This window comes from Paralichthys olivaceus, chromosome 5, assembly GCF_024713975.1.
Source record: "Paralichthys olivaceus isolate ysfri-2021 chromosome 5, ASM2471397v2, whole genome shotgun sequence".
Classification (NCBI taxonomy): domain Eukaryota; kingdom Metazoa; phylum Chordata; class Actinopteri; order Pleuronectiformes; family Paralichthyidae; genus Paralichthys; species Paralichthys olivaceus.
The window spans coordinates 19,558,026-19,567,900 of NC_091097.1; the positions used below are offsets into that span (position 1 = coordinate 19,558,026).

At 45.8% G+C, this 9,875-nt stretch overlaps 1 protein-coding gene across 2 annotated transcripts in view; it reads right to left on the bottom strand.

Moving 5' to 3' along the window:
- usp43b (ubiquitin specific peptidase 43b) overlaps positions 1-6,985 on the bottom strand; it is a 42,395-nt gene extending 35,410 nt beyond the window's left edge. For both annotated transcript variants that reach the window (XM_069525712.1, XM_069525711.1), the window contains exons 1-2: positions 6,028-6,985; positions 646-792 (exon numbers count right to left, since the gene is read on the bottom strand). In XM_069525712.1, coding sequence (XP_069381813.1) covers positions 646-792; positions 6,028-6,663 — 783 coding nt within the window. In that variant the 5' untranslated portion in view covers positions 6,664-6,985. The remainder of the gene's footprint in view (positions 1-645; positions 793-6,027) is intronic.
- Positions 6,986-9,875: the final 2,890 nt, after the last annotated feature.

A 9,875-nucleotide genomic window follows, 5' to 3' on the forward strand; every position in this document is an offset into this window, starting at 1 on the left:
CCGCACTGGTGCTCCCCTTGTCCACAGGCGATGCATGAGACACAGCGAGGCTGCACACTGCAGGATGCAACACTGGCTCTGTGGCAGGGAGACTACGAGGCCTGGAGGTGAGGCTCTGAGGAGATAACTAAGACGAGGCTGTCTGTGGCATCATCTCTTCTGGACGACCTTATTGTTCAGGTTAGACTCACTAGTTTGATAATAAACAGATATGAACCACTGGAAGAAAAACATCTGAAAACATGAATGAGCATTTGGCCTTCGAAAGAAAGAATGAAAGAGAGAAAGAATGAAATAAAGATATTTAACAATGTGCGTTACCTTGATTTTGAGCAGAAAGAAAGAGAAAAAAAAACAATGAAATCAAGAAACAAACTAAATAAGTTAAATAAAAAAGAAACACAAGTAAAGAAACACAATGAAATTAAAAGAAAGAAAGACAGAAAGAAAGATATTGAACAATATACTTTATCTTGATTTTGTGCAGAAAGAAAAACAACTAAAGAAACAACAAAAGAAAGAAACTGGTAAAAGAAATTCAATAAAAAAGACACAAGAAAAAAACCGATAATGGCTTGAATACATATCAAGCCCCGCAGGATCATGATATATTCTACATTAAAGCCGCGTCTGCTTGGTTCTCACCTGTACGGGAGCTTTGGTCGTGTTGTTGTTGTTGTGTGAGGCCAGATTGACGTCTTCGTGGACGCGGTCCAGCAGCCACAGGAGGAACTCCAGGGCATCGTGTTGGGAATTTCCACGAAACTGCGATCCATACTTGGACACTATCGTCTAGAGAGAGAGAGGAGAAACAGACTCGATGATGAATTTGTGATTGATAAGGTGCTTTTATGAGCAAAGGAAACAGTTCAGTGCTGTAACAGCAGTGGAGTTGAGTTATGACTTCACATAGGAACGTTTTGAAATCCACTAATACATTTATTCTATCCACCAACTAATAATGTCCGCAGAAAGTCCGGTCGTCAACTGGCAGCCGAACTGCGACACCCAGCCGAAACTGGAACTGAAGCACTTTCAGATTTCAGACACAGGATATCTGATGTGGCTCCGTCACTGACGAGTACACAAGAATACAACTGATTAAATATAAGTAAACTTCTCCCTCAAAAACTTTGGCTGCAGAGTAATATCTCTCTGGAAGCGGAACCAGGTCTGGATCTTTTCAGTCGGTGGTGTCGTTACAGACAGGAACATAAAAATTCATAAACGGAGAAAAACTGCTGGTGGAGTCTTCGCAGAGCATCAAGGTTCTACAATGTTCTCTGATCTCGTCCTGAAAGTGACAGTGCAGCTTCCTTTGCTGTCAACCGACACTAGATCTTCACGATAAATAATTAGATAAAGTGAAATATGAATCTCCTGCTGCGTTCTTTAAATGTAAGGAAAAGGAAACTCTGGAGAAACTTTGAACTGTCCTGAAATTCATGTCTAAACTTAAATGTACAGTTGCTGCACTGTTTGAAAAAAGAAGTTTGCACTGAATTTCAAAGAACGATTTCCACGACATTAAACATGAATTCCCTGGATGATGAATTCACAACCTGGAAGAATTTGTGTGTTAAAACTGTTTTTAACTTTGTCACATAAATAATAAATTGTATAACACAGCAAATCTTTTATTCTTGAGACATTCAGGCTTGTTTTGAAGAATTGCACTGATATAAACCATTTGAGCCGTGGACACACACTAACCTGAAGTGCAGTCAGTCATTACAGCAAAGCAATAACAGTAATTACCATCAGCCTCCTGAAGGTGGCAATTGTCTCAGGGACATAATTGAGGTTGTGGAAAAAATGCCCTGAGTGTTTTTTTATTGCTCCCTGTGACATAATGACCACCGGCCAGTTTGTTACCATCTAACTAGATAAAGTCGAGAAAACACACCTTCCTCGTCATCGTCTATCCATCGTCGATTCATCGTTTACACACCACGTTCACCAAGTTCAGCTTCACAACCATTTAACTAAACTCTTACGCGATTATCTTTTGGGCAACGATAAAAATGTGTCTAAGATAAACTATGTTAACTGTTAATTTAACTTTCTGTTTCAAATGTTATTTCAAGTAACAGTGCAACACATTCGTGCACCTGCACATGTATGATCTAATGCATAAACATGTGTGTATTTGTCTGCTTATTAACAAAGGAATGATTCAGCTACTGGAACTTTTGAAGGCTAACCACTAGAATCCTGTTCTGTCGCACCAAGGCCAGCTACCGCCTTCACAATGACTGACTGACAGGCATGACGGCTAACAATTATCCCTCTGACAGGCTCTGTCAGAAAGAGCCGCAAGCTCATAGGCTAACAACTGCGTCGACAATGAAACGTTTGATTGACAAGCAAGCAAACAAATTAGTGTTGAATACATAAATGTGGTGCTTTGTTTTTTATTTTTTTATTTTTTTATTGGTTTAGTGAAAGTGGGTCAGAACGTGATAGATGCGGACGAATGCACCGGAAACAAGTGTCATACTTCAATTGTTGTTTGGATTGACATGAAAACAGGACAATTTGGTGGTGAAAGTTGAAAACTGGGACTTTTTTAGTGTTTTGCAGATATTTGTCGGGACAAACTGAGACATCAGACAACTGTGGATGTGAATAAAACTAAGCTAGCATCATCAGTAAAGATGAAAAAATAATGTGTCGCCTTTTTTCCCCCCCCAGTGTGAAAAAGGGGTGAAAAGTCACACGTCCACCCTGGTGTCATGTTTATATATCGAATGGAAACTAACTAAACTGCAACCAGCAACATAGGTAACCATTCCAAATCAACACGGAGACAGCAAATATTCTCACATAGCTGTGAAACCCACAGCAGACAGAAAATAAATGTAGCTTCCCATCAGTGTATAGGGAGGATGACATTCCTGTTCAGTCATCAACCCGCCCCCCCCCCCCCCACTCTCTCCGACCTCTTGTTATGGAAACTGATAAATTGGCTATTGAGTAACTGTTTGAGTTTCAGGGCTTGTCCCCGTCCAGGCCCCTCGGAGCAAACACACCATCTTTCCGGGGGGGGGGGGGGGAGGATTCTAAAATCGCATGGGGGGAACCGTCCAGATCAAAGTCACACATCTGCTCCCAGGTCGAGGAAACTCAACCCTTCGACTGCGTCAGAGACACAGCTGTGAAAGAGGAGGCTCGGGGGGGGGGGGGGGGGGGGGGGGGGGGGGGGGGGGGGGGGGGGGGGGGGGGGGGAAAGAAATCACAAAGCAACGCATCAACAGTGATTGATCTTGAATGAAGATTTACAGAAACTGTTTCCACCTGTCTCGTCCAGGTGCTGCTGGAATGTGGCAGAGCTCAGAAGGACTCTGTTGTTTTGTCTCTTCACTGAAACTCTGCAGCCAACGGACCTGTGAGGACGCCACTGCCGAGCGTTTAACTTTGAGGAGGATCAAACCACATCTTTGGTTGCAGGTGCACGTGAGCACCATTATTCATTATAAAACAAAATGTGCAGAACAGTGAAAGGGTGAAAAGGAGATTCGTCTCGGCACTTGCCCTTTCATCACGGCTCATCGAAATTCATGTGATGTGAGGTGCGGGTTAGCACAGGTGCTCCTTTTTAAGTCTCTCTAATCTTAGCTGCAACTTTGCTTTGCCCTTCTGATTAAACACCTGACTCTCAGGAGCCGGCGAAAACCAATAATCAACTAACAAAAGAATAGATTAACGGGATCATTTAAACAAAGGCTGATCCATTTTTGAGCAGTTGATTAAAAAAAGGTTTGTGGCGTCTGGAGTTGCTGCAACTGAAAGCTAATTTAGCCTGTCAGACACGAGCCTGCCAGATATCTGATTTTATAATGCCTCCCTCCAGGCAGCTGTGGTATTACTCAACAGGCAATTTCAGAGGGCCGAGGCTGCGCGAACTCTGGACCTCCTACAGTCACAAACCAAGAGCCACAGCAGTGTGTGTGTGTGTGTGTGTGTGTGCGTGCTTCAACACAGGAAGCATCCCATCACATAAGGAGGGGTTGTCAGCGTTTTCTTTTAATCCGTCTTTTAATCTTGTCAAGATGTTTCCGTGCTGTTCCCTCTTGACGGTTGTCCGAAAAATATCAGATTTACCCGAACAGGGACTTTACGTGTTTTTTCAGAGAGCCGCCAGATCGAAGAGCAAAAAAAGACAAGAATCAAAATGTTGAAATTGATTCCGACAACAACAACAACAACAACAACAACAACCGTATTACTGTCGGGAAAACCTTTGGCCTCCTCGCTACATTTCAAGTACCAATACAGAATGGCTCAAGATATTCCAGGAGAGTAATTAACATTTCCAAGAATAGATCCATGTGGAGCTTCTTTGTTCGCTGCTCCATATTATCTACTTCTTGCCTTGAACTATGGCTCAGAGAAATCCAGAGCTGCAGGCAGATAAAGTGCGGTTGCTTCTCTCGCTCTATCGTCAGCGTGGGCAGAGTGGGAAAGCCTGCGGGCCTCCTGATAGGCCTGTATCACATCCCCTGATCCTCAGGAAAGTAAATTATCTCTTTCCTGTGCCAACATACTTTGAATCACAACAGCAGGGCAGCTAAGTAAACGTGGTGACACAGAGTTTAGCAGTCACCCGTACCCCGCTTCCCCTCGCCAGGCTGCACGAGGAAATAAACACTACGTAGCTCATAGTGCGGCACAGAGCTGTGATTAGGACGCGATTAGCTCAGAATCGCCACACACCTGCTGTTTATCGAATGCTGCCGACAGAGCGTACCTTTTATTTTTCACTCATGCTTTCAGTGTCGTGATAGGGGGCCTCGAGCCCGATGACCTGTGACCTCAGGCTGCAGTGACGCCTCATAATCACCTGGAAGGACGAGTCACAGGGAAAAGACAGCGGTTGCTATATTGAGCTGTTGGCAACTACAGGGGCTGATGTTTATGAAGGCTGCTGCTGCACTTCATAGACGTTTATGATCATAACATGTGATTATGTCTGACTACTGTAGTTTATTCTTCAGCTGAGGACAGACCGAGGATCTAATAACGGCAGAGCAGGTGTTTCAGGTCGAACCGTGGCTGAAGTGAGCCACTTTCTGGAAATTCCAAAAAACGCTTTTTCGAGTGATAAGATAAAGCTAAGTTGTCTCAGACTCCAGTTGCAGCACAAACACACACTTCTGTGACACAAATGTCTGCTGACGGCCAAGACCATCGTCGTCCCGACAACGTTTGCACTACCAGCACGACAAGAAACGAGACAGGCCGGGCTTAACTGTCTGCGGAGCGTGGTTGTGCCGAGCAGTTCAAACCACCGGTACAGGCGGCCATCTCAAACAGTGTGTGTGTGTGTGAGAGAGAGAAAGAGAGACAGACGAGGGGTGGTAGGGGTTGGGGGACGTCCCTGACTGGTAGATGATGTAGTGGTTTAGACTCGACAGATTTGAAAATGAGCGAAGCTTGCCAGATTCCACCTTTGATTAGAAGTTTCTCCGACCAGTCCCCCTGGTTAAAAGTCTTCACCAAAAAACAAATGTCTTCTGAAGACATATCTGCACAAGATGCCTCTGAAGATGTCGAGACAGCTTTTGTTGATAACGGCCAAAGCCGGGGGCAAACTGCCGAGAGAGTCTGGATCCAATTCTCCAGAAATCCTCCGCGGGTCATGTCTGAAAAAGGTTTTTGTTGGCCTTGTGATGCACTGAACGACCTGCCCAGGGTGCACCTCACCTCTCGCCCAACGTGACCCAGGACTGGCACCAGATAACCGCTCGCAACCCTAAGCTGCATGAATGATGCACGGATGTAGAGCAAACAGTTGACTCTACGTAAACACCTGCATGGTCCAGGACAGTTTGAAACTCTCGTTGACGTCAGGAGCCGAGTTCAACGCATAAATGTGGCTCTATTAGAGAAATTTGGCAGTAAATGTGATCGTAAAACCAATATTTCATGTCATTTAATTTAGTTTACAGCTCATAAACACTAAACCCGAGGTGTTGTCACCACAGAGCTCATGGGGCACCTGTGCTTGTGTTGAGCTGCGTGTACCTTGAAGTCCACGGACAGCTGTGGCGTGTACTCCAGAGTCCACAGGGCCCTGACGAGTGAAGCCAGCTGCTCCGTGACTTCTCCCCGGGCCAGCCGCGTCTCCTCACTCCTCACCAGGCCGTTCACCCTGGTGAGGCTCAGGTCCAGCTTGTACCGCTCCAGCCCCAGGTACTCCGCCAGCAGGTCGGTGTTGCTCAGACACTGGACCACCGCGTTCATGAAGCAGGTGTTCCCGTGGTTCTTCAGCCCCAGGACGCCGGGGACTTTGTCTCCGTATTGGCAGAGCAGCTTCTCCCTGCCGGTGCACAGAGAGGAGGAGGTGCTGGAGGTGTTCTTCACCGCTCGTGTGTCCCAGCTGCTCACCTGTCCATCCTCCCTGGTGATCCCTGAGCTGGCGCTGAGGGTGCACGGTGCGCCATTCCCAAAACCCCCGTCATCGTCCTCTGCGTCCTGCGCGTCCGCGTCTCCAAAGTGGGCGAAAGTGCCCAAAGTTTTCAGGATCCTGTTCATCAAACTTCCCACAGACTTCAACGGTTTCTTTCGGAAAAGCTTCCCAGACTTCGGCTTCTTCTCCCTGCGCTTCTCCTCCTTCGACGTCGACGTCTCCTCCCTGGCTCTGCTGCCGTGTCTCTCCATGACAGCTCCTCTACTCCCTCTCCGGTTTATTCTGAGGCTGATTCTTGTGCAGATTCCGACGCCGGTGTGTCACTTCCCCGCCAGTGTCCTCTGTCCGGTGGGTCGCAGAGGGAAAAGCGCGCAGAGGTGACGGCATCGCGGAGCCAGGACGCACAACAGCTCCCTGTTATTCCACCGAGCGCTGACCGCAAATCTTCCTCGTCCATCCCAGCGACTTACTGAATCATCATCATTATCATCAGCCCCCGGACGCAGCATCCCGTCGTGCCCGGCGACGACGCGAGCCGCTCCGGCGTCCAGCTGCAGCACTGCGCGCTCCCAGCGAGTTCTCCTGGAAAAGGCTGGTGATTGTGAGACTGAACCCTCCCACTCCCCCCGCACATGGAGGAGATCAGAGCTGTGCACGCTGGATTCATGATGCTGCCACTGGAAATGAATCAGACACAGGCTTTACCAGTGCACACTCCAAAGTACTATTACCATTGAGTAAAAGTGCTAATCCAAAATCCAATTTGAGTGAAAGTATTTATCAGCTGGCAGTGCTACAATGGCTTAAAATTGGTACCTATATGAATTATATAAATGAATTCATAACCGTATATACGCAGGTAGTTCAGTGCAGTGGTTCCCAATCTAAGGGTTAGGCCCCGTAGAGGATCACAAAGATTCATCTGGGTCAAGAGATGATTCATGGAGTGATAAGAATGATGTAGAAATTCATTTTATAGCTAGATTTAAACCATGTGGAAAATATGTTAACAGCTCAGACATCTGACATGTATGTACTTTATCCATCGACCTGACACATGACCATTAAAAACATAAAAAAAGGTGCAAGTGCGATGCGGACAGATATAGCAGCAGGTTGTGTAAATGAATAAATACATAATACCAGAGAGGAAATCTTACAGTATAACGTCCCTGAAGCAGAGTCAGGGTTATTCTGCACAGAACGGGAATAAAGCAATGCTTGTATATGTTCCGGCAGGTCCGTAGAACATCGAACTATCAACCACGGGGCAGATCAAACTCTGATCACACAATTCACAATGAGAAAGTGCACGATAAGCTGTTCATTGAGAGTTGTCAAATAAATGTAATGTAATAAAGAAACACATGACACCAAAGTACATAAATGTATAAACTGTGCAAACGTAAATAATAGTTAAGCAGTAAGGTTTAAGTCCAAACCTCCCCCATCATCCCAGGTTCATCATGCACACACATTTAGACGTTCTCGTCTTCAATCAAACCTTTAAAATGTTGTAATTAGCCGTTCTCAGGGGGGGCCCCCCTCCCAGCTCGGGGCCCCAGGTAATTGCCTGCTTTGCCCACCCTGTTGCAACGCCCCTGTTTACATGAATATTTCCAACCTACTAATCTGTGGAAAGCAGTGGTGGGACGTAGTTAAACTCGATTTCTACAGTACGGTGCTGCAGTAATTGGGTTAACTACATCCCACCACTGTTCTCCACAGATCAGAAGGTTGAATGATGTAAACACTAAGTGTATCATGGAAAAGTTCAGCAACATTTATAATTCTTTTAAAAGTTTGATGCAGAGCGAAAACATTAATAATAGAGAAAACTCATGAGTCGTAATAAAGCTCTCGCAAACTCTCATGGAGAAAATGACATTATCTTTGTGCTGCCGTGAGCAAATGTTGAACTGTGTTACACCGTCTATGAATCTTTCAGTGAAAATGACATCAGCTACCTGGGTTTGACGTTTCAGTATCAGCGAGCTTCACGCTGACACACTCCCGCCTGTTGTCGGCCACTTTACTTCTCCCAGTGAATAAAATACTGTTTAATGAACCAACTGCTGCAGATTCAGAATGAAACAGGACGATCTGTGAGAGTGACCCAGCGTCCTGCAGAGAAAAGTCATTAGCTAAGCCTGAGGAGGTATTTGTTACGGTTTCCTGGATTATTACCGTCATTCCTGAGCCATGAAGTACAGGGGAGAGGCACGGCTTATCTTCTGTGCTCACCACATAGATATGTTTGATCACACTGGGCTGTCTCACCGACGCGAAAAACTGCAGATTTCATGCAGCAGTGAGCAAAAAGTCTCCTCCTCACTTCTAATGCAAGCTGAAGAGTGAGCCAAGTCTTTGTGAGCCTCCTACACCGCCTCCTCCTCCTCCAGAGTGATGGTGCTCGTTGAGGTAGGGAGTACCTGTTGTTGGGAAGCAATAATCCCACCATGAGGCTCAAGACCTAAGAGAAACCATACTCAGGCCTTGAGTTAATTAGAAACTCTAAATTGACCATAGGTGCATGAATTGGTCTTTGTATGTTGGCTCTTGGCGAACCGTCCAAGGTGTAGCCCACCTCTCGCCCCAATGTCAGCTGGGATTGGTTCCAGCTCCTCCTGTGACCCTCAAATAGGATAAGCAGGTGAGTAGAGAGTATGAGTTGGAAGGCCTCGATACAACCAACACCCTAAAACCTTTCCCAACATCACCTGTCTCCGAGAAGAGGAGGCAAACAGTAATCTCCTCTCTTACACACCGCACACCAAACATGACACCTGTTCCAGTGAAGAGGTAAACTGTAATTAAAGGCCCTGAAAAACCTTCTCAGCACAAGTGATGGGATCTCACAGGAGGTGGAATAAAAACATAATGACGGTGCTCCAATCAGGATTCAGCTCATTTTGACTGAAAATGTGGCGAGGATTTACTGCTTGTGTTTCCTGGTCACTATCAGTCAACACACCCACACGGTCCTGATGACGCAGAGGTTTCGAGTCTTAAATCCAGTCAAATCTTAAGATAACGGTCTGGGTTTTCCCCCAAGATTTAACTGATGTTGTTTATTTAATCACAGCTATTTGATGTGAAAACGAAACGCTGGCTTTTATGTTTTTAGGGGCTTAAGAAAATGCAACGAGCTGAAACATGTCTTGTAGTTAATACCAGCAAATGCTTCAACCAGCTGTTACAACTTTAGGAGACTTCAGGATCCCTCCAGACCAGGTGAGATCAATCTACTCAACGATCAGGCTGCAGCAGAGACAGTCGTCATACGGACAAATGACATATGAGTCGTTGAACTTCTTTTAATGACATTTGTTGGGTTGTCTTCTCCAAACCCCCACTCTTACTGACGTTCCAGTCTCAACAAACCACTTTAGCCTTGAGGTATTTTTTCTTTTAACAATCACTGACGGCAAACGAAAGATGACGACATTCACAAAAACTGTTT